This window comes from Oryctolagus cuniculus, chromosome 13 (genome assembly GCF_964237555.1).
Source record: "Oryctolagus cuniculus chromosome 13, mOryCun1.1, whole genome shotgun sequence".
NCBI classification, from domain to species: Eukaryota; Metazoa; Chordata; class Mammalia; order Lagomorpha; family Leporidae; genus Oryctolagus; species Oryctolagus cuniculus.
The window spans coordinates 437,460-462,909 of record NC_091444.1 but is presented as its reverse complement, the minus strand read 5'-3'; the positions used below and the strand labels follow the sequence as shown (position 1 = coordinate 462,909).

The following is a 25,450-nucleotide window of genomic DNA, read 5'->3' as shown; positions in this document are numbered from 1 at the left end:
CTGTGAGGGAGATGGGGTGTTCACAGCTCTGTCCTGTGTGGTGTACACACCCATGGTTGATGGGGTGGACACAGCTCTGCCCTGTGTGGTGTACACACCCGTGTGGGTGATGGGGTGTTCACAGCTCTGTCCTGTGTGGTGTACACACCTGTGTGGGTGATGGGGTGGACACAGCTCTGTCCTGTGTGGTGTACACGCCCATGTGGGTGATGGAGTATTCACAGCTCTGTCCTGTGTGGTGTACACACCCGTGTGGGTGATGGGGTGTTCACAGCTCTGTCCTGTGTGGTGTACACACCTGTGTGGGTGATGGGGTGGACACAGCTCTGTCCTGTGTGGTGTACACACCTGTGTGGGTGATGGGGTGGATACAGCTCTGTCCTGTGTGGTGTACACACCCATGTGGGTGATGAAGTATTCACAGCTCTGCCCTGTGTGGTGTACACACCCGTGTGGGTGATGGGGTGGACACAGCTCTGTCCTGTGTGGTGTACACACCTGTGTGGGTGATGGGGTGGATACAGCTCTGTCCTGTGTGGTGTACACACCCATGTGGGTGATGAAGTATTCACAGCTCTGCCCTGTGTGGTGTACACACCCGTGTGGGAGATGGGGTGTTCACAGCTCTGTCCTGTGTGGTGTACACACCCATATGGGAGATGGGTGTTCACAGCTCTGTCCTGTGTGGTGTACACACCCGTGTGGGTGATGGGGTGGACACAGCTCTGCCCTGTGTGGTGTACACACCCGTGTGGGTGATGGGGTGTTCACAGCTCTGTCCTGTGTGGTGTACACACCTGTGTGGGTGATGGGGTGGACACAGCTCTGTCCTGTGTGGTGTACACACCTGTGTGGGAGATGGGGTGTTCACAGCTCTGTACTGTGTGGTGTACACACCCGTGTGGGTGATGGGGTGGACACAGCTCTGTCCTGTGTGGTGTACACACCTGTGTGGGAGATGGGCATTTCAACTCTGTCCTGTGTTGTATACACACCCATGTGAGTGACGGGGTGTTCACAGCTCTGTCCTGTGTCAGGTACTCATTCATGTCGGTTGATGGGGTGGACACAGCTCTCTCTCTTCGTCTATGGGCTGCTGCAAGACCCCTGTGACTGTAACAGCAGACAATGTCACCCCCTTTGACTGTTGAGGAAACTGACACCCTCTCGGTTATTCAGCCACTTGATAGTAAGTGGCAGCAGCAGCTACTCCTGACCCTCGGAGGAAGCCGCAAACCCCAGGCAAGAACCACACACAGCTGAGGGCCACGTGCAAGGAGGGTCTGCTGGCTGAGGGCACCCAGGAGAGGAAGGGGAGGGAGGCCACGGGCATCTTCCCAACATGCCCCAGCACGGCCGAGGACAGTGCCAGCCTTCCCCCTGCACTCTCCCAAGCACCTGATCTCCCCTGGGGTTCCCCAGGCCAGGCTGCTTGAGTGGCATTTCAGGGCCAGGTTCCTGCCCACGGAGCCCGAGTACAACCCTGAAATAAACTGCTAATTACACAAAACACTGTCCATGCGGAAATCAATCACCTTCCTCTCCTTTCCACTGTTTCTCCTCTACGCCTGCACAGGAGGGAGCTGAGTGCAGGAAGACAGGGAGACAGAGACTGCAGAGGTGGCAATAGCCCTCTGCCCAGCGCCCACAGCACCGACTGCCCAGCACCCACAGTGCCACCGCCCAGCACTCACAGTGCCAGCACCCAGCACTCACAGCACCCAGCATTCACAGCACCCGGCACTCACAGCACCCAGCACTCACAGCACCCGGCACCCACAGCACCCAGAACCCACAGTGCCAGCACCTGGCACTCACAGCACCCGGCACTCACAGTGCCCAGCACCCACAGTGCCAGCACCCAGCACCCACAGTGCCAGCACCCGGCACTCACAGCACCCAGCACTCACAGCACCCGGCACTCACAGCACCCGGCACCCACAGCACCCAGCACTCACAGCATCCAGAACCCACAGCACCCAGAACCCACAGTGCCATGACCCAGCACCCACAGCACCCGGCACTCACAGTGCCATGACCCAGCACCCACAGCACCCGGCACTCACAGTGCCAGCACCCGGCACTCACAGCACCCGGCACTCATAGCACCCGGCACTCACAGTGCCAGCACCCAGCACTCACAGTACCCAGCATTCACAGCACCCAGCACTCACAGCACCTGGCACCCACAGCACCCAGAACCCACAGTGCCATGACCCAGCACCCACAGCACCCGGCACTCACAGCACCCGGCACCCACAGCAACCAGAACCCACAGTGCCATGACCCAGCACCCACAGCACCCGGCACTCACAGTGCCAGCACCCGGCACTCACAGCACCCGGCACTCACAGTGCCAGCACCCAGCACTCACAGCACCCAACACTCACAGCACTGAGTGCCCAGCACCCACAGTGCCAGCACCCAGCACTCACAGCACCCGGCATCCAGCACTCACAGTGCCAGCACCCAGCACCCACAGCACCCAGCACTCACAGTGCCAGCACCCAGCACTCACAGCACCCGGCACTCACAGCACCCAGCACCCACAGTGCCACCGCCCAGCACTCACAGCACCTGGCACCCAGCAGTCACAGTGCCAGCACCCAGCACTCACAGTGCCACTTTCCAGAACTCACACCATCCAGCACCCGGCACTCACAGTGCCAGCAACCAGCACCCACAGTACCAGCACCCAGCACTCACAGTGCCAGCACCCAGCACTCACAGCACCTGGCACCCAGCACTCACAGCACCCAGCACTCACAGCACCGACTGCCTAGCACTCACAGCACCCAGCACCCACAGTGCCACCACCCAGCACTCACAGCACCCAGCACTCACAATACTCACCACCCAGCACCCACAGTGCCAGCACCCACAGTGCCACTGCCCAGCACTCACAGTGCCAGCACCCAGCACTCACAGCTCCCAGCACTCACAGCGCCAGTATCCAGAACTCATACCATCCAGCACCCACAGCACCCAGCACCCACAGCACCTACCACCTACCACCCAGCACTCACAGTGCTACCACCCAGCACCCACAGCACCCACCACCCAGCACTCACGGTGCCCAGCACCCAGCACTCACAGCACCTACCACCCAGCACTCACATGGCCTCTCCTGACAGAGCCCACTCCTCTGAAACAGCCTGAGCTACACATCCTGAGAGCCCGGGCAATCTGGACGCCATGGCCTCTAGTGGCCTCACAGAGTAACCTGACAGGGTCCACCAGTGGCCTAAGCAGACTCAGCCGTGCCTAGGGACCATGGCTGACGCTGAAGTATGGAGCCATATGGAGACCAGGGCATGTGTGAGGACGCTTGACCCTGTGCCCAGGAGCTCCACCTGCACGTGGGTGTGGGAGGAGCTGACAGCCAGAGAAGGCTCCATGGAAGAGAACACTGGGCTCAGGCGAGGCCAATGCTCAGACTGCAGGCTGCGAAGATGCAGGGGGAAGGCAGGAGAGCAAGACTGGCAGACGCCAGGGGCAGGGCTGCCTGGGAGGAGCAATGGCTCAGAGGAGGCCAATCGCTGTCCTCAGACGAGGGCCACACAGTGCCACATGCCAGCCTGCACCAGGGCTGAGCGCACTCCCCCACTCACGCCCCTCGCTTGCAACCCTCTCTTGCAGAGCAGGACCAGGCACCAGGGCTAAGTGAGCTGCCCAGACCTCCCGGCCACTCTGAAGTCAGGTGTCAGGGAGACGAGGGGTCCTCACAGACCTGTCCCCCAGGGCAAGGGGCCAAGCTGGTGGCAGGTGTCCTCGCCACTGTGCCACACCATCCCTCCCAATCAAAACCACACTCCCTAGGCAGACATCAAATCTGCTTCTTGGGACGAGCCCAGGACTTTACCTCCCCACGAGGTAGGGATTCATTCCCTCTTGTGGACAGTGGGGACCCAAGGTGGTATTGGGGGGGAAGTGAGGTGCCACAGCCTGCAGCGCTGGCACCGGTTCAATTCCCAGCTGTTCCATTTCCAATCCAGCTCCCTGCTAATGGCCTGGGAAAGCAGTGGAAGAAGATCCAAGTCGTTGGACCCCTGCATCCATGTGGGAGACCTGAAAGTCTCCTGGGTCCTGGCTTCGGCTAGCCTAGCCTGGGTCACTGTAGCCATTTGAGGAGAGAACTAGCAGATGGAAGCTCTCTTTTAAATCAATCAATCAAAGAGATAAAGAGCTCTGGAGGCTGGCCTTGTAGCGTAGCAGGTAAAGCTAATGCCTGTGACATTGGCATCCCATTGGGTGCCGATTTACCTCCCAGCTGCTATAATTCCGATCCACCTCCATGCCAAAGGCCTAGGAAAAGCAGAGGATAATGGCCAAAGTATTTGGGCCCATGCCACCCACATGGGAGACCCAAAAGAAGTTACTGGCTCCTGGCTTTGGCCTTGCCCACTGCTAGCCTTTGCAGCCATCTGGGGAGTAAACCAGCAAATGGAAGATATTCTCTCTCTCCCCTCTCCCCTCTGTCTCTTCCCCTCTCTGACTCTTTTAAATAAGTAAATAAATCTCTTAAAATTTTTTTTAAAGAGCTCTGCATTTATATCACAGGACCTGGATTCAGGTTTTGGCTTTGCTTCCAACCAACTTCCTGCTAATTCCAACTCTGGGAGGCAGCAGGTGACAGCTAAAGTACTTGGGTCAGCTGTTTCACTACCTATGTGGGAAACCTGGCTTAGGTTCCCAGCCCTGGCTAGTATGGCCTTTGGGTAGTGAACTAGCAGATGGAAACTTTGTCTTTCTCTCAAACACATGAATTAGTTTTAGAAGAAAAAAATTAGAGTGAACTCTCAGAGGTGTAAGGTAGACCACCTAGCACTGTGCACTTGTTCAACTCACCCCTCTCCTGGGGAGGGAGTTTGCTACAATCCAGAGCCTGGGCGACCTGGAGCTGGGAGCAGTCGAGGGCCGGGGAGACCTGGGGCTGGGAGCACACGAGGACTGGGAGACTGGAAGCTGGGAGCATTCAAGGGTCAGAGACCTGGAGCTGGGAGCAGTCGAGGGCCCGGGAGGCTGTGGCACCTCGGCCATGTCCTGACTGTGCCCTGTGCCCTTCATCCCCGGGGACTTCTGCCTCTGTGGCTCACTGAGCAGCATGGGAATGGCATTTCTTCCACCTGCCTCATTGTCTCTGCTCCCCTTTCCAACAGAGCTCCACTGTGAGTCTGTCCTCACTGGTTCCAACTTCCCACTGCACGGAAGGCACTCCCAGCATCGTGTCCGTTCTCGGCACGTCTTACTTGGCCCCTTGGCAGCGCTGGACCAAAAGCACAAACCATGCTTACAAGAGGCTTTCTACCACTGAACAGGTGAGCCAGAGCCCGTGGGAGCAGATGCTTGCTCCCCTGTCCCACTGCCTGGGTCTGAGTCCCAGCCCCCTGCCACTACTTGGAAGCTCTGGGCTGAGTTCCAAGCTCCCAGATTCCTTCTGGCCTGGCCCCGGCCATTACAGGTATAATTTGTATTAATTTCAATAAATCATCCACAAAGTCCTATAGCGAACCTTGTTTTTAAGTGCGGAGGCCACGACAGCACACAGTGCCCGTCCCCACTCCACCCCCGACAGCAACCCCTTCACCTGGACCTGGGACCCCACCCTTCCTGGGTTTCCTCCTCCTCCTGTAGTTTCTCAGCCTTCTCTGCTGACAATGTGGTCTCCCCCAAGTCTGGAACTCGGAACTCAGCCCTGAAACCCTCTCTCCCCTGGAAAGGGCACCTCAGGACCCTAACCAGCATCTGCAGGCCAGGAGCTCCCCGCCCGGCTTCACGGCCAGGCGTCTACCCCACTCCCTCACTCGAGCCCCCCTGATGCTCCTGCCACATGCACATGGCAGTCAGCTCCCTGGAGTGTGGAGTCCAAACTGCCCTGGGGCTCCCGCAGCCCTGCCTGGTCTGCAGCCTCCTGACTTGCTAAACGGGTGCTGCTCTCCGGCTGTCCTCTCTCACACCCCACAAGTCAGCCCTCACCTCCCCCTGCAGTGGCCAGCGCTCTGACTCACACCACTGCACTGTCCTCTTCACCATCCCCAGCTGTGGGCCTGCCCTGTGAAGCACATTCTCAGAAAGCAGCTGGAGTCAACTCCCATCCGAGGAACCTGCCCAGTGCTCCCCATCTCAGTCGCCACCGCCGCCCACAGATCCGCAGGCTCAGCCCCCTCTCCTGGCCAGCGTCCGCCTGCTCATCCTGCACCCGACCCACTCCAACCAAGCGGCCCCTCCTCTGTCCTCAGACAGACCCAGCACGTGTCAATCTCAGGACCTCTGCCTGACTGGCCACCAGGGATCCTCTCCCCGCAGGTAACCATACGGCCCACTGTGAAACTGTAGCCAAATCCCCCTTCACTACCCTCTCTCCATAGCTCCACCACTCTGGAATGCCCTGTTTTCATGATTTATCCTGCGTGCACTTCCCTCACAGAGGTTATCACAGCCCAGGAGATGATAAACAGCTCCAGGATCTAAAAACAAATAGGAAACATGGACTCTGAGAGCAGAGACTTGATACCTGCAGACAGGCCCTGGGACCCCAGCAGGGACCTGGGTGCCCAAGACAGGGCCTGGGACCCCAGCAGGCACCTGGCTGCCCAAGACAGGGCCTGGGAACCTCACCAGTGAACTGGGTGCCCACAGACAGGGCCTGGCAACCCCAGTAGGGACCTGGGTGCCCAAGACAGGGCCTGGAACCCTAGTAGGGACCCAGGTGCTCACAGACAGGGCCTGGAACCTCACCAAGGACCTGGGCGCCCACAGACAGGGCCTGGAATCTCAGCATGGACCTGGATGCCCACAGCAGGGTTGGGAACCTCACCAGGGACCTGCGTGCCAACAGCAGACCCAGGAACCCCAACAGGGACTTGAGCACCCACAGCAGGACAAGAGGCCCAGTAATCTATAGGTTAGACTCAATGCAGCCGTTAGTATGTCAGGGTCGGGAGAGAGCCCCTTGTGCAGTCGCCTGCAGCCAGATGAACAGCACTAGGAACGAACACGGGAACCTCAGGCGCCTTGGCTGAGTGAGCGCGGCTGACACAGCAAGAACGCGCTGCAGTCCTGGGAAGCAGCACTGATCAGGTACAGGAGAAATAAATGAGTTAGGTTCTCAGCAGAGGTGAGAGCCTGCAGGTGAGGGCCTCTGGGACAGAGTCAGCACCGGCAGATGCGACTGCTTCCCATTCTTCCTGCCTGCATGCCTGGACAGGACCCGGGGGCCTCCGCAGAAACCTGAGCACCTGCAGACAGGACCCGGGGAGCTCAGCAGGGACTGGGTGCCTCCCGCCAGGGAGGGAGCCAAGAATCCCTCCCAGTGGATCCCGATCCGATCCGAGGCTGGGCCGCTCCAGGCTGCCTTGACAATGGGACATCCCCCCCAACACACCCTCTTACAAAAAAGCATACAGACAAAAGCCACATGCAGATAAGGCTCCTATAGTTGAGGACAACAGGAAGTCACTGCACCGAGTGCATTCAGGAAGAGCCCAGCAGACAAGGGACACAGGCGTTCACTGGGGCTAAGGAAAGCTCAGACGGAGCCTGCGTGCCCATCGAGCAAGCCTGGTGGGTCTTGGCTTGGGTCAGGCAGCCCCACTGCCCCACACGCCCACACCACTGCTGCAGGGGCAGGCTCCCTGGGCCCCAGTGCTGCATGTGAGGAAGGGCAGCCGCGGGGGCATGGGGCCTTCCCAGAACAAGGGGTGGGAGAAGAGAGGGAGCTGGTGGCTGCCAGTGCATCATGGTGGCAGAGGCACCACTCTGAGTGGTTTCTCTGCGTGCAGAAATAGACAGTCTGTAACACCTGTATTTATAACACTAGGTTAGCTACTCATTCATGGTTAATTCCGTGGTGTGCAACCAGTGTGCACATGTATAGATGTGTATAATTTTGCCATTACAAAGTCTAAGCTAGAATAGAAAGAAAGAAAAAAAACCTGGTGGGGTATGGTTAACGGGGGCTACAAGAACATGCTAATTTTTAGCCCAGATCCATTCGAAGCTCACACCCTCTGGGCACAGGTACACTGAGGATGGCAGGTGCACCTGCTCACTCCCTCACGGCTGCTTTCTGACTTCTCCCCACCCCCTTTTCTTCCCAAGTTGCATGGTTGGTCGTGAGTGAACAGGGCCCATGAGTACCAGTGTGAAGAGTCCTGAACCTGCCCTCCAGCACCACAGCCCCTACGCCCACAGGGATGCCCAGCTCCTGCACCCGAGTCCTGCCCGGGACACCCTACACCACCGACGCCCGGCTTCTGCTGCTTTGCCCTCTTCCTAGGGAATCTGACGTCATTTTTGTTCCTCCACTTCTGAATCCCACTATTGTGAGCACACCTGCCGGTGACTCCTGGAAGTGCCCAGGGGCTCGCCATGCCTGCCTCTTGGGAACTGATCTGACAGCCCCACTAGTGCCCTTAGCCCTGGGCCCAGCCATCAGGGAGGCAGGAGGCCCCGCACACGAAAGCTCAGTGACTGCCGGGCTGGAGGTGGCCAGCCGGGCAAAGGCTTCAGAGGATGGGCAATGTGCCCTCTTCGCTCCCCAGCTCCCTGAGTGAGCAAAACTAGAGGGGAATGAGGTCACCATCTGCAGGCTGTGGCACGGAGCTTCCCCGTGTTGAATGAGTGGACGCATGAGCCAGCAGATGACCACGGGAACGACCAGGGGCTCCCCTGATCCTGGCTGAAGAGGCCCCACGTCATGGCTGCACCTTCACACTCCACACTTCTCCTTCCAGGCTCTCAGCCCACTTACAGCACCGCTTTGGTGAGTCCCAGATGCCAGCGCCTGGCCAATCTGAGCAACAGGGCCTGGCGAGGTTCAGGCACGCTTGCCCCCTGCCTCCCTCCTTCCTACAGTGCCCAGCTGGAGCGGACCCAGACCCCACTGGGGCCGTGGCCATGCTGAGCCCCGGGCTCCTTCACATCCCAGGGCAGCCACGGCTTTCCTGCAAAGCATCTCAGCCCTGCGCTGGCCCTGCTGTGGGGAAGGTCCCCAGGACAAGCCTTGCACAGCCCTTACTCCGCAAGCATGACCATTTGCCCACGTCTCTCCTGAGCCCTGGTACTTCCTCTCCTGACAACATCCAGACCTCGTTTCACAGTGTGCCTTATGTGCACCCCTGCCCCAGCCAGTGAGTCTTGTATAGAGTTGCAGGTAAGACGTGAAGGAAAGAGGAACATGTCCAGGCTGAGCCATTACCTGGCACGGTGGCCGTCCCAGACACACCTCTCCGGCCTTGCTCTGATAACCTGTGAAGTCATTACACGGCACGGGTGGCCGTCCCAGACACACCTCTCCCGCCTTGCTTTGGTAACCTGTGAAGTCATTACCTGGCACGGGTGGCCATCCCAGACACACCTCTCCCGCCTTGCTTTGGTAACCTGTGAAGTCATTACCTGGCACGGGTGGCCGTCCCAGACACACCTCTCCTGCCTTGCTTTGATAACCTGTGAAGTCAGACTCTGTAAGACGGAAGAGACTTCAGAGCCACCTGTGCAGCTTCTGTTCTGCTCGGACAGCCTTGTCTGTGCACCTGCTGGAGCCTGTCTGCTGGGCCAGGTGTGTGGCTCAGGGCATGCACAGCTCAGCAGCCACCCAGACCCCCTAAGCTCAGCCGGCATTGCCAGCGAGCCTCCCACACCTGACATAGCAGTCACAGGACCAGCTGAGGGGCTCAACTGTCGGTGACTGGCCCTCACCCCAGATGTGCCTGCCTCACTGGTCAGGGGGGCAGCCCAGCTCCTCTGGCTGCCTCCAGCGTGTGGCCAGGTGAGAACTGTGTGGCAGCTTCTCCAGCTGAGGACAGCAACCAAGAAACCCACAGTTTTGGAGCAGCAGAGTGCTCTGAGCCTAGACAATCAAACTGGGCAGGTCTGCTCATCTGACCAGTGCAGGCAGCCACTTCCCCTTGTCCATGCAGCCAGAGGGCAGTACAGGCTGCATCCCTGACCCCCCCACACCCACGCCCCACCCAGAGCACCGTCAGCCCCTCACATTGTACAGCACGGTTGTCCAGCCCTCCATGGTGATGCACTGGAAGACGGTGAGCACCGCGAAGAGGATGTTGTCGAACTGCGTGATCCCGTCGTTGGGGCCGATCCAGTCCTTGCACTCGTAACCGGCCGGACAGCCCTGCACGCCACACGGGTGAGGGGGGTCAAATCCTTCCAGAACACCTGCAGGCACATGTGGAGGGTGGGACTGACCACATGGAGTCTCCCATGCTGGAAATGACCCCAGGAAGCCACAACTGCCCCATGGAGCAGGCTTGAGCCTCCCTCTCCGGATCCCTCGCTCCTTGGCCAACTGTTCCCCCACGGCCTCCAGTCTCTTCTGAAACACAGAGCTCCTGGCGTGGCCACCTGCCTTCTGCACCCCCTTCTCCACCCTCCCACAGTCCACAGGAAGACCCTCAGCTGGAGCCAGAATCTCATTGACTCTGATTTAGACTCTGGATAAGCCCTGGCTCTCCCTGGGTAGAGGGGAGGTTTTTGGCAGTTCTAAGTCCTGTTCTCATCACAGACTCCTGGTCTTGAACAAAAAATGAGTCCGAGGTGCAGGAATCCTGTGGGGACCCTTCTCCTAACGGCCTGGAGTGCACAGCCCCTTCTTCACAGCCCCTGCCCAGCTTCTCCTCCCTGGGCCCTCGGCTCAGCTTAGAGACCACAAACAAGGTCCCCGTGACCAGGCAGCCCCCAGGCCACTTTCCACGTGAGCACTGCGTGCCCTCAATTCCAGCACGTGGGTCGTGTGGAGAGCAAGGTCTCCCATCTGTGGGGCCCTGTGTCTGCTTCTGGGGTCCCAGTCTCAGTGGCCTGTGGGTGCTGACACAACATCCTGATGGCCCTCTAACCTGCTCCGGAAATCACCCAACCGCACACCTAGTGGGCTGCTTGCTTTGAAAAAATCTGTCCAGTGTGGATGCTGACCGCAGGCTGGGTGTGATCCTAATGCCAGGGCAGGAATGGACACCTCCACGTGACCCAGAGGACCGAGGAAGGGTGTGGGGAGGGAGAGGAGGCCGACCTGAATTGTTCACAAAACAGGCACGGTGCAGCTTCCCGCTGTAGAACTCGAGGCCGATGATGGCAAACATGAGGATGGCAAAGAAGAGCAGGAGGCCGATCTGCAGCAGGGGCACCATGGCCTTCATGATGGACTTGAGCACGATCTGCAGGCCTGTGAAGGGAGAGACAGAGCATCAGTGCCCACCAGGGGCAGCCCGGCCTTCATGATGGACTTGAGTATGATCTGCAGGCCTGAGGGTGGGGAAGGACAGAGTACCGGTGACCACCAGGGGCAGCCCGGCCTTCATGATGGACCTGAGCGCCCTCTGCAGGCCTGGGGGAGGGGAGGGACAGAGCATCAGTGCCCACCAGGGGCACCACGGCCTTCATGATGGACCTGAGCGCCCTCTGCAGGCCTGGGGGAGGGGAAGGACAGAGTACCAGTGCCCACCAGGGGCAGCCTGGCCTTTATGATGGACCTGAGCGCCCTCTGCAGGCCTGGGGGAGGGGAGGGACAGAGCATCAGTGCCCACCAGGGGCAGCCCGGCCTTCATGATGGACCTGAGTGCTCTCTGCAGGCCTGGGGGAGGGGAGGGACAGAGCATCAGTGCCCACCAGGGGCACCACGGCCTTCATGATGGACCTGAGTGCTCTCTGCAGGCCTGGGCGAGGGGCAGAGGTTGTTGGTGCCCACAAAGAGGCAGCTCAGGGCAAAGCACAGGCACTGGGAGTAAAGAGTGCCCACCAGGAGCACCAGTCAAGCCACAGATGCCCACATGCCCCCCCCACACCCCACATGCCCCAGCCCCGGTCTCAGCCTGTACTGCCTCTGGACGCCTCTACTAGAGCCCTGCTTCACACCCTAGGGGAAAGGCAGAGCACCGACCCTGCATTCTGCCGCCACCCAATCCCCATCCAGGCTTTTGGGGACAGAAAACATGGCCTTTGACCCCAGCACTGTGCTTCTGGGACCCTGGCCTGAGAGGACGTGCAGAGAGGCTTCTGCGGCAGGTCCACTAGCACTGGAAAGCACTGGCAATAACCCACGTTTTATGTTGCCCAGCAACACAAAAGTGTCTAAATCAATGACACACACCCGCATTTCCAAGGTCAGAAACAATGTGCTTATTGCAGGACACAAAACTGCATATACACAGTGATTCAACGCTGTCGACGGGCACAGGGAAAAATGAATAAAACATGTGCTAAAATGCTGTAGGTTCTTTCTGAGTGAGGGGACAAAACATGCCTGTGACTCTCTATCATCTTACTTTATGCATTTCACATGAGGATCTCCCACTATCGCTTAGATCTGACAGGAAGGCTGACTTTGAGAGTCCAGTGCTGGGCTGGACTGCTGCGTGCCCACTGCCACCCCAGCCTCCTGCAGGAGCCCTAGTCCACCACGGGCACATCCGGAAGCCCTCGGCCCATGCTCACTGGGGATGCCGGACACCAGCTTCAAGGGCCGCAGAACACGCACGGCGCGCAGGGTCCTCAGGTCCACGTGCGTGTTGAAGTGGGTCCCCGCCGTGGCCAGGATGCTGTGGATGGACACAGAGGGGCATGGTTAGCAAGGTCTGCAGCACTCTCCCATCCCGGGGAGCAAGGCTGCAGCCGGGTCCACCAGGACACGCGGCTGACTCCAGGTGAGCCGACGGTGGTTCCAAGCGGGGTTACATTTGGCCATCTGGGCTTCACTTTGCACACAGGGAAAACCAACCTTCCGTCCAGCAGCAAGCTGCCCTCCTAACACCAGGCCCCAGCCTCTGCCCATCTGTTCCCTCTACCCTCCCCCCAACCCGGCAGGACCCTCCCATTTCTCGTTTCAAAATGTTCTTAGATGCCTTGTTTCCTTTCTCCTTCAGGAGATTTCTTCAATCAACATAGACCAGCAGCAACTCACCCACCCACACCTGGACATGTCAGCGTTGCACAAACCACCAACCCACTGAGCCCACAGCTCGGGAGCAGCTCCAGGACGCGCACGTCCGTGGCTGACTGGGACTGGGTTCCTTGTCTTCCCTCGCACACCCTTCACATGCAGACCACGCAGGTCGTCTCGTCAGGAGGCAGTGGTGCCCTCCTGCCATGGCCACACAGAAATGCACATGGAAAACCAAAACCCACGAGAGCCCGACTGCAGTCCGCGCACCAGGCACCTTGCCTGGCGGGCACTTCAGCTCTCGGGTCCCTGGACACGAGGTGTGCAAGTGTGCCTGTGAAAGACCCTAGACCCAGGCAGAGACCTGGGGGACAGCAAAGCCACTCCCCTCCCTCGGCTACAAAACAGGGCACCACAGCCAAGACTGCGTGTGACGGCCACGGCAGACACGGCCCCTCACGCAGCTGTCAACATCAACCTGAAATTCGCTACTTTTGCCCCCTCTCCGAGAGCCTCGTTTCCTGGGACCAGTCTCAGCAGCGCAGTGTCCATGCGGGGAGTCACCCCGAAGACCGGCTTTCCATAGCCGGAGGGAGGCGAGGATGGTCTGAGTCTCTGTTGGGGGGGTGGGGGGCTCTCCCAAGTGAAGCACTGAGGAAACTTGTGGTGTTTAGCAGACAGGGCGTGGCACCGAGAGACAGCCACATGCAGGGTTCTGTCTGCGGCTCTGGGCACAGGCACAGCCATGAGCGAGGGCCGCAGGCAGGGAGCAGGCGGGGACTCCCCAGGCCAGGGTGTCACCCAGAGGCAAGTGCTAAGGAACAGCCCGCAGAGGTGCTGCGCCGCTGGACGGTCACCGCGGCGGGTGGGGGTGGGGTGGGGGGAGCGGTGGCAAAGCTGCTCCTCCTCGAGGAGCGCCTTCCAGCAGAGGGCCCTTGGACAACCAGATTCCTGAGAGCGGAGCCCGGCTCGGCTAGGGCCTCTCACGCCTTGCCTGGTCCTGCAGGCCCCACCACGGAGCAGGCTTCAGGGGCAGAGCCTCCGACCTAGGCTGAGGAAGAAACTAGGGAGCGGGTGGCATCGCTTCTGGGAGGAAGGAGAAACTAGAAGAGCAAGGGGCGTGGAGGACAGAGCCGAAAACCACAGCAGAAACAGTGAAAGTGAAGCAAAGAGGCCAAGCTCAGGCCACCCCTAGTCCCCAGCCCGTGGTGGGATGGGAAAAGAACGCCTCACCTCAGACCCCCAGACACCCCAAACCATACTCATGCCTAGAATGGCCCAGCACAGCCAACACGTGGCTGTGTGTGACCCTCCTGGGAAACCGGTGAGCAACCTGCCATTTTCAGTCTGCTTGTGCAAAGGGAGGAACAACCCCTGGGCAGAACACCAGGCCCGGCGCAAACCAGGCTGCCACGTGCCACGAGGAAGAGCCACAGAGACTGAGAGGGTGGGGCCGTGCCTCAGATCCTGCAGGAGACCTCAGGGGGCCCTCTCCACCAAGCTCTCTCCCCTGCACCCTAGCAGAAGCCCCAGAAGCCCCCAGCAGACCCGTGTGGGCTGGACATTGGCCCCGTACACTTCTTTTTTTTTTTTTTTTTTTTTTTTTTAAGATTTATGTATTTGAAAGTCAGAGTTACACAGAGAGAGGAGAGGCCAGACCAAAGCCAGGAGCTTCCTCTGGGCCTCCCACAGGGGTGCAGGGGCCCAAGGACTTGGGCCATCTTCCACTGCCTTTCCAGGCCATAGCAGGGAGCTGGATCAGAAGCAGAGCATCCGGGATTGGAACCAGTGCCCACATGGGATGCAGGCGCTTCAGGCCAGGGCATTAACCGCAGAGCCACAGCACCGGCCCCAATTGATGTGTTGTTGTGTTTCTTTTTTTTTTTTTTAATTTTTTTTTTTTTTGACAGGCAGAGTGGACAGTGAGACAGAGAGAGAGACAGAAAGGTCTTCCTTTTACCGTTGGTTCACCCTCCAATGGCTGCCGTGGCTGGCACGCTGTGGCCAGCACACCGTGCTGATCTGAAGCCAGGAGCCAGGTGCTTCTCCTGGTTTCCCATGTGGGTGCAGGGCCCAAGGACTTGGGCCATCCTCCACTGCACTCCCGGGCCATAGCAGAGGGCTGGCCTGGAAGAGGGGCAACCGGGACAGAGTCCGGCACCCTGACCGGGACTAGAACCCGGTGTGCTGGCGCCACAGGTGGAGGATTAGCCTATTGAGCCATGGTGCCGGCCATCCCGTACACTTCTACTACAAGGGACAGTGTCCTGGAGAACTGCAGGAAAGCAGGGCCCTGTGCCGGGCACCTCCAGCTCCTCACAGATACAGGGCTGTCAGCCCCACTGGAAACAAGGGCTCTGCCTCCAGGCCCAGACCCACAAGACACTCCTATCATGAGGGCTGCAGGATACGGAGCAGGGAGAGACAGAGAAACAAAGTCACGAGGCACCAAGGGAGACCCAACAGCGGAGGAGACAGGTGGTGGCAGAGTGGCTGGGACAGAAGTGCACAGGTGCAGACACAGCAGGACGAAGAAACCACAGGGACGGGAGAGCTCACCAGGGAAGAGAGCAGAGGCAAAGTGAGGCCCTGGCCGCAGGGTACCCAGGAGGCAGCCACTCCCGTCACCCAGTGTGGCCCCGGCCCCTCTGCCTGCTCCCAGCGCCTCCCAGGCCCAGGTGGCCTGAAGTCTGTGCTCTCCCAGACCTGGAATTCCCCCTTCTTCCTCCGCATGGGTGGGCAGGCAGCACAGCCCTCACCTGACACACAGGGCTGCCCGCTGCATCCCACCCCCAGCACGCAAATGTCCCAGAGCAGTCACACCCCCGGCTCCCTCTCCCCCTGCTAGAAGCAGGGCAGTGGGATCCATGGAGGAGAAAGGAGAGGGGAGAGCCCCGCCCTGCTCTCTGTCCACCTCACACACCCCAGGGGATCTGCACCGCCCCCACCAGATCTGGCCTCAAAGGGAGGCCCTGCCCTGCTCACCTCTGTGCCCAATGAACCCGTCAGGTTGAGCCTAGACGGCAGTGAAGAGGTTAACACGTGCGGGAGGCAGGGCCCCAAGGAGAGAAGCAGCAGAAATCTACCCCTGCTGAGGAAGAGCAGGTGGCAACTGGGACAGGGGAAATGGGCACCCAGGGAGGGCCTTCCAGGACAAGTCCCAGGCCCTGCACCCAGGAGGGCCCTGCCCAGACCTCAGGAGGGGCAGACACAGAGGCCAAAGATGCCACTTCCCAGCAAACCCTAACCATGACAGGCACACAGCTCAGGGAACCACGGGCCTCACGAAGCCAGGCATGTGTGTGGTACTGGGGAAGAAGGCAGCAGGAAGACCTCAGCCTCTGGACAGAGAAACAGGGTCAGGGTCTGGCACGTGCTGTGGGGACAGGAAGCTGACTGTAAGCGCAGCCAGCCCTGCCCCATCAGTCTGCAACCCGACATTGTCTGGGCTGAGTCACAGTGAATGCTGTTTCACTGGTCAGGTCCACAAGTACCGAGGTCACAGTGTCCGTCTCAGGCCATAAGCCACCACATGCCATTGGTCCCTCTTAGGACCACTGAGTGTGGGGCTCCCTGCAGCTCTCCCAGTTAGCAAGGAAGCACTGGCACCACAGGGGACTCAGCTGTGTTTTCTGCACACACAGACGCCGGCCACAGAATCGGGGAGGCCACGGGATCCCTCAGCTCCTGCCCCAAGGGGCTTCTTCAAGAGCAGAGTTCACATCAGCTGTTTACTTAGTCACCGTGGGCACCTGGCCTGGCAGAAGGCTCTGTCCTCAGGGAGAGCCCAACGCGCTCTGTGCCTCTGAGTAGGGGACAGCAGGACAGTGAGGGACAGTGGGGAACAACAGGGGACAGCAAACTCAGACCCTGGCCAGCACCAGCACAGATCAATGGCTGCTTCCTGTGGGAGGTCACATCCCAGGCCCACTTCCACGGTGTTACCTTTGCTAACCAGCAGATGAGAACCAGGCAGAGGTACAATGGCCCAGCAAGATGAGGGCAAAGTAACACTGGGCGATGGGATGGGTCATCTCTCCCATCAGTCACTCACAGGACTTCCTGGCCCTGTGCACCTCTTCGGGGCTATGTCAATCCGTGTCTGCCTCCTGCTCACCCCTCACATCCCTGCCTGGAGAAGACTGCAGCTGTGGGCTCAGGCCCAGGGGCCCAGATGAACACAGGAGGCCAAGTTAAACCTGAATTTGCAGTAAACAGCAAACTGTTTTAGTGCAATATTTGTCTAACACATGGGTGGTTGTTATCTACCTGAACTCCAGATCTGATGGGCATCCCGTATTTCAATTGCCAGAACCTGGCGGCTCTGCTGATCAGAAACCACCTGGTAAAGAGCTACTCTTGCTCAGTGCTGCAGCCTCAGCAGAGCTGCAGGTTCTCCTGAGAGGAGGTGAGAGCCAGGGGCTAACACCAGCCCAGGCAAGGGTCCCTTTGCCTTGGCCCATGGAAGTACCATGGGGACATCAAGTTCTGAAAGTGAAGCTGCCTGTCGGCACCCAGGAGGGAGGCCAATCAAGACAAAGGTGGCAAGGGCAAGACCTGGATGGGCAGAGGATCCAACACCCCCAATGCACACCCCATCCCATCACCATTTCCCCACCAAGACAGGGCAGGACGGGATCCACATCTACCAGGAGGGGCAGGAAGGGATCTGACTCCACCTCAGGGACACAGGAAGGGATCTGCTCTACCACAGGAGGGGCAGGAAGAGATCTGGACTCCACCTCAGGGACACAGGAAGGGATCTGACTCCACCTCAGGGACACAGGAAGGGATCTGGACTCCACCTCAGGGACACAGGAAGGGATCTGGACTCCACCTCAGGGACACAGGAAGGGATCTGACTCCACCTCAGGGACACAGGAAGGGATCTGGACTCCACCTCAGGGACACAGGAAGGGATCTGACTCCACCTCAGGGACACAGGAAGGGATCTGACTCCACCTCAGGGACACAGGAAGGGATCTACTCCACCTCAGGGACACAGGAAGGGATCTCACTCCACCTCAAGGACACAGGAAGGGATCTGCTCTACCACAGGAGGGATAGGAAGGGATCTACTCCACCTCAGGGACACAGGAAGGGATCTGACTCCACCTCAGGAGGGGCAGGAAGGGATCTACTCCACCTCAGGGACACAGGAAGGGATCTACTCCACCTCAGGAACACAGGAAGGGATCTCACTCCACCTCAAGGACACAAGAAGGGATCTGCTCTACCACAGGAGGGATAGGAAGAGATCTACTCCACCTCAGGGACACAGGAAGGGATCTACTCCACCTCAGGAACACAGGAAGGGATCTCACTCCACCTCAAGGACACAGGAAGGGATCTGACTCCACCTCAGGAACACAGGAAGGGATCTACTCCACCTCAGGAGGGGCAGGAAGGGATCTACTCCACCTCAGGGACACAGGAAGGGATGTACTCCACCTCAGGAGGGGCAGGAAGGGATCTACAACACCTCAGGAGGTGCAGGAAGTGATCTGTTCCACCTCAGGGACACAGGAAGGGATCTGTTCCACCTCAGGAGGGGCAGGAAGGGATCTACTCCACCTCAGGAGGGGCAGGAAGGGATCTAACTCCACCTCAGGACACAGGAAGGGATCTGACTCTACCTCAGAGACACAGGAAGGGATCTACTCTACCTCAGGAGGGGCAGGAAGGGATCTACTCCACCTCAGGAGGGGCAGGAAGGGTTTGAGCCCCACCAGGATCAGGCAAGAAGGGATCCAACCAAGCTAGATTCACAGCATACTGTGGCAGGTATTCCTCCCACAGGCAGGACCCCGCAAGTGGGCAGACCCCAGAGGTTTCCTGTCAGAAGCTGTCCCCTTCTTTCCTTCCCCCTGCTCCACGCATGAGAACCAGCTCTAGGCATGCCTGCCTTCAGAGGCTCTGGGATGCAGCTGTGACTCTACAGTCACCCTCATACCTCTCCTCTCCTGGCCTGAGTAACATGGTGAGAGCAAGCCCAGGTGACTGCTCCACATATCATAGGTACCTGGACTAGGGCTCTGGGGAGGCTGGAGCATGTGCCCTCGGCTGGCTTCAAGCCAGACTGTCCCCCAGACTACTGCCAGCCTGAGGTAGGGGCACAGGGCAGCACTTTTCTTTTTTTCTTTTTTAAAGATTTTATTTATTTATTTGAGAGGTAGAGTTACAGTGAGAAGGAGAGACAGAGAGGGGTCTTCCATCTGCTGGTTCACTCCCCAGATGGCTGCAATGGCCAGAGCTGTGTCGATCTGAAGCCAAGAACCTGGAGTTTCTTCTGGGTCTCCCACATTGGTGCAGGGCCCAAGTCCTTGGGCCACCTCCCACTGCTTTCCCAGGTCATAGCAGAGAACTGGATCAGAAGAAGAGCAGCCGGGACTAGAACTGGTGCCCATATGGGATGCCAGTGCCACAGGTGGAGGATTAACCTACTGTGACACAGCACCGGCCCTGGGGCAGCACTTTTCTAATGATTGATGGGGACACTGCAAGATGGCACAGGCACCCTCAACCTTGGCACTGGCTTACCGCAAAGGTTCCTGGTCACAAGTGACAGAAAGAAATGTCAACTTTAAGTGTAAGGTGGATCTGAGAAGACACCAGGAGCTCACAGGTAGAAGGAGGTGGGAAGACCAGCCTGGTGGAGGAAGCAGCAGGGGCATCCAGGTCAATCTGAGGCCTGCAGGGAGACTGGACTGCAGCAGAGCAGGTGAGGTGAGGCCAGATGCTGTCTGTGTTCCTAGCCTGAAGACAAAGCCTGGCGGCTAGAGCTGGGAAGGCAGGGAATGGGTTATCCCTCAAGCCCTGAGCAGTGCAGCCTCAGGCTTCTGACCTACACAGCTGCATGCAATTCACGTGTGCTGCTTTAAGCCCCCAAAGAGTAGAGATTTGTCAGAGCAGCACAGACCGACTGGCCCGCTGACCCTCAGCTGCAGAGGTGCTGCTGTGAATTAGCACTGGCATCCTGGCATCTGAGGGCCCCAGAGAAATTAGTCACAGGTCGGGCTGCTGCTGTGGTGCAGCAGGTTAAAGCCCTAGCCCGAAGCACCGGCATCCCATATGGGTGTCGGTTCTGGTCCCGGCTGCTCCATTTCCTGTCCAGCTCTCTGCTCTGGCCTGGGAAAGCAGTAGAAGATGTCCCAAGTCCTTGGGCCCCTTCATCCACGTGGGAGATCCCAGAAGAAGCTCCTGGCTCCTGGCTTTGGCTCCTGGCTCTCTCTCTCTCTCTGTCTCCACCTCTCTAACTCTGTCTTTCAAATAAATAAAATAAAATATTAAAACAAAACAAAAGAAGTCACAGATCCCACCACCCGCTAATCTGATGAGGCCAGTGAGGCACCACCAGAGCATGGGCCATCAGCAGCATGGGGGGGGGGGGCAAGCAAACACCAAACACAGCCAGGCTCCTGGAAAGTGCCTGGGGAACAGGCGCTACAGAGAGGATGGGGAGCACTTCCTGGTGTTTGACTCCATAAAGCAAGGTGTCCAAGGGAGGGACCCCTGGGACCTCTCCTAGCTCCAAGAACCTGAGACAGCACCGTCTACGCTTATCATGCCCAGCTCCCTCCTGTGGCCCAGCACTGGAGCCGGGTCACAGGACTGCACACCTCAGAACACCATCCAGCCCTTAGGAGGTTGGCACATGGCCCCCAGCCCACTCCCCAGCCCTACCCAGCAGAGGGCTCTGGGCATTGCTGGCTCACAGGGAAGTGAGCATCCACACAACTGTCCCAGAGCTGGGACCTGCCTGCCATCCCTGTGGAATGGGGCCCGCCGTGGGAGCTTCCCTCTCACGCGCCGCCATCACGACCCACTGAATTACACGTAGCGTTCTGCTCCCTGTTTCTCGTAAACAGATTACTGAAACTGTGATTTGATTTGGGAATACATTCCTAGAGACTCATTTTATCAAAACGGAAAAAGACTCTGGGTATTAGACTTCACACAGAGTCCCAAGAAAACACAAAATCCAATCTGGCCAAAGGGCATCCACCTGAGGAGAGAGGGGCTGCGAACAGCAGCACAGGTGTCAGGTCCAGCCCAACTCCCAGCCTCAGCCACGCGCCCCTCCACCTCTCCATCCAGGACCTTCTGAAACCAACCGCAAGACGGGAGACACCGAACGGACCCATCACTGTCGGTAGGGTCAGGGAGCTCTGCATGAGCCTGCAGGAGAGGCCAGAGCAGCCGGACGCTGGGCAAGGCACCCGCAGGAGGCTCAGAGGCCACAGGGAGGCCAGAGAACAGGTGAGACTGAAACAAGGCCGTGTGGCCAGACCCCAGTGCACAGGTGCTGCAGGTGAAGTCGAGATGGGAAAACTGACCAGGTTCAGCAGCATTCAAAACCCCACAGCACCAAGAGCTTGGCTGTGGGACACCAGTTACTGCAGCGTGACCTCGAGAGATCCCTGGCACTGAGCTACAGGCCTCACCTCCCCTGTGCCAGCCCCAGCCAGTACAAGGCACTCACCTTGGTCTCTGTACCTGACCCAGTGCCACCTGCTCACCCCATGGGCCACTCCTGAACTGCTGCTGTGACTTGTGAAACCTCCCCTCCTTACAGTGGCATCTTGGGGTTGGCCAGCGGAGATCATGCCCTGTTGAGACCCACGATGTCCTGGGCAGTGCCTGGCTCAGGGACAGGCAGGTGATGGGCTTGGGCCACATCCAGGCTTCAGCCAGCCTGTGTCACAGAACCACTGCCTGTGTGGTCACAGATCATGGCAAGAATGCAGTCTGAGCCCAGCCAGGACATGTGCAGGTACACAATCTCACATTTCACAAAACGGACGCTTCCCTGGCATGCCATCACACTCATCTTTCTCGCCAAGGCTCCCTTCCCGTGTCTAACGCTCCATTACCACCAACTGCACGGGTATCACAGCCTGCTGGTGGGCTCCACCCAGTCTGAGACACCCAGGCGTGAAGACCAGCCCAGCCACAGGCTCCCCCTAGGCAGGCTGCATCATGGGACCAGAGGGCCGTGGAGCAGAAGGCCTGCTGCTCACCCAAGGAGAGCACACATCCCCGTGATACCGGAGGTAAATCTGCTAGTCAGACACCATGCAGTACAAATACGCACACACAACACACAACCACAGATGCGTGTGCACATATGCACATGCCACATATGCAAAACACTCATGTGCACGATATACAAGCACACATATGTATGCATCAATGTATGCACACCACACAAATGCAAAATTCTCACATGCACATATCTATACATGCAAAATCACACCATACACATATATACCCACCACACACAATCACACACATGTTCATGCACACATGTGTGCATCGCACACATACAAGCACATGCACATAGTCACACACATGCACAACTATAAACATGCAAGCATATGCAAATAACCACACACACGTGTAGACACTCACATATGAATACTCCATAAAGACGCACACACCATGCACACTTAACCTACATACTTGCACACACAGTACATATGCATACCACATACATGTGTGCATACATGTGTGTGCACACACAAGCACACATATGCAGTAACTTCAGAACACTCACAGGGTGGCATTACTGAACATTCACGGTAGAGCAGACCATGGGCTTCAAACTAAGACGCAGACAGTGAATGAGCCAAGACACCCTCACCTTGCATGGGGCAAGTGGAGGGGGTGGGGTCAGTGTCCCTTCCCAGAGACAGCCAGGCTGTCTTTAACAAGAATTTAAAATCAGATTCCCAATTACATTTCAGAGGAGCGTGAGGGGAGGAGCTTCTGGGGACCCCCACCCCCAGAGAGCCCCGCAGGCAGACCAAGTCACACCAAAGAGAAGAGCTGAGAGAGCAGCAGGACAGCGCCAGTCACAGGGTCTTTCCCAGAGCTGCCGTGCTCTGTGGCACTGCTGGCTAGCACAACAGGCCCATGGTAGGGCGCCCTTCCCAGGACTCTAGACCCAAGGGGTCAGGCTGCTCCCTTCTGATACAGCCAAGCCCACACACCAAAACGTGTACCCCCAGCTGTGGTCATCTGAGGTTCCTCTCACGGAGCCCGTGGCTGCCGCAGAGAGAACAAGAAGGTGACAGAGGGAGGACCCTCCTGGGCCAGAGCTGCAGCCACAGCCACAGCCCCAGCCAGAAGGCCCCACCACTTCCTGCGCAACCACACCTGGTGGTCCTTCCCCAACAGACCCTCCTGGTTCAGACGAAACCCAGGTGTGTCTGCAAATCATGACCGCCCGCCACCTCTGAGTCTGGGCCCTCCTGAGTCCAGATGCTACCATGTGGACAAGTGGCCCACGTGAAGGCTGCACAGAAGAGGTGGGGGACACACCTGACACAAGAGCTGGAACCACGACCTGCTTGAGCCACAGAGGAGAGCACGCTTGCCCTCGACGCCCTTACAAGTGGCTTCATCCCTAAGACACCAAGCAGTCTCCTCCCAGCTCCCACAGAACAGCAATGCTCACTGTGGGGCAGGGTGAGGACCATGCTCTCCCCAAGATGCCCACAATGATGAGCAGGGCACTCTCCCCGAGACACCCGCACCGAGCAGCGTGAATGCCCCGTGTGCTCTCGCCGAGATGCCTGCACCAACATGTGTGGCCACTGTGTGCTCTCCCCAAGACACCTGCACCAACATGTGTGGCCACTGCGTGCTCTCCCCAAGACACCTGCACCAACATGTGTGGCCACTGCATGCTCTCGCCACGACACCTGCACCGAGGAGCGTGAATGCCCTACGTGCTCTCACAGAGATGCCCGCACCAACATGTGTGGCCACTATGTGCTCTCCCTAAGACACCTGCACCAACATGTGTGGCCACTGCATGCTCTCCTCAAGACACCTGCACCAACATGTGTGGCCACTGCGTGCTCTCCTCAAGACACCTGCACCAACATGTGTGGCCACTGCGTGCTCTCCTCAAGACACCTGCACCAACATGTGTGGCCACTGCGTGCTCTCCCCAAGACACCTGCACCAACATGTGTGGCCACTGCGTGCTCTCCCCAAGACACCTGCACCGAGGAGCGTGAATGCCCTGCGTGCTCTCAGAGATGCCCACACCAACATGTGTGGCCGCTGCATGCTCTCCTCAAGACACCTGCACCAACATGTGTGGCTGCTGCATGCTCTCCCCAAGACACCTGCACCAACATGTGTGGGCACTATGTGCTTTCCCTAAGACACCTGCACCAATATGTGTGGCCACTGCGTGCTCTCCTCAAGACACCTGCACCAACATGTGTGGCCACTGCGTGCTCTCCTCAAGACACCTGCACCAACATGTGTGGCCACTGCGTGCTCTCCCCAAGACACCTGCACCGAGGAGCGTGAATGCCCTGCGTGCTCTCAGAGATGCCCACACCAACATGTGTGGCCACTGCATGCTCTCCTCAAGACACCTGCACCAACATGTGTGGCTGCTGCATGCTCTCCTCAAGACACCTGCACCAACATGTGTGGCTGCTGCATGCTCTCCCCAAGACACCTGCACCAACATGTGTGGGCACTATGTGCTTTCCCTAAGACACCTGTACCAACATGTGTGGCCGCTGCATGCTCTCCCCAAGACACCTGCACCAACATGTGTGGCCACCCCATGCTCTCCTCAAGACACCTGCACCAAGGAGCGTGAATGCCCTGCGTGCTCTCGCAGAGATGCCCGCACCAACATGTGTGGCCACTATGTGCTCTCAGAGATGCCCGCACCAACATGTGTGGCCACTGCGTGCTCTCCCCAAGACAGCCATACTGAGGAGATGGCCAACACCAGGCAGAGCCCAGACGAGGCAGAGGAAAAGCAGCTGCAGCTCCCAGGGTGTCAGGCAGGCCTATGGTCTGGGAAGTGTCTCACTTAGAGAATATCCCTGAGTTTACACGTCCATGTGTGCTTGGCTCACGTCCATGACTCTTTCAGAACATCACAGATCTATGAATTTAAAAAAAGACACATTTGTCCATTCTCCCCTCCTAGTGCTGCCCAGGGTACCCAAGAGATGGCCTGATGACTGACAAGTGTTCAGACATTCAGGTAACCCTGCACCTTAGAGCCTGATGGAGGCGATGGTGAGGATGCTGTGGCATTTCAGTTCTCTGCAGAGCCCCAGAGATACCAGACCCATGTGTAGGAGAACACAGCATGTGTCTCAGTTTCCAGAACCCTTAAACAGGAACTCATCCCAGCACTTCTGGTTCATGTCACCTCCCATCCCACCTGTTTGGAATACAAAAAACACAGGAAATTTTAATGTGAAAGGTTATGCCTGCATGCAGGAGCTGCCTGCTCCTCAAACCCATCTATAGAGGTGTGTGAGCACGCAGAGTGAGTGTGAGGGAGACGTGTGAGCAGAGTGAGCATGATGGAGACGTGTGAGCACGCAGAGTGAGCGTGACGGACACATGTGAGCAGAGTGAGCGTGATGGACACATGTGAGCAGAGTGAGCATGATGGAGACGTGTGAGCACACAGAGTGAGTGTGAGGGAGACGTGTGAGCAGAGTGAGCGTGATGGAGACGTGTGAACACACAGAGTGAGCATGATGGAGATGTGTGAGCACGCAGAGT

The 25,450-nt window shown here is 58.3% G+C and overlaps 1 protein-coding gene across 13 annotated transcripts in view; it reads right to left on the bottom strand.

Moving 5' to 3' along the window:
• The window catches only part of CACNA1E (calcium voltage-gated channel subunit alpha1 E), a 366,950-nt gene that overhangs the window by 150,932 nt on the left and 190,568 nt on the right, over positions 1-25,450 (bottom strand). For all 13 annotated transcript variants that reach the window (XR_011381220.1, XM_070054903.1, XM_070054898.1 and 10 more), the window contains 3 exon segments: positions 12,448-12,551; positions 11,027-11,179; positions 9,995-10,176 (listed from right to left, as the gene is read on the bottom strand). Coding sequence is in view for 12 of the 13 variants with exons in the window: in XM_070054903.1 (XP_069911004.1) it covers positions 9,995-10,176; positions 11,027-11,179; positions 12,448-12,551 (439 nt within the window). In the remaining variant the exon portion in view is untranslated.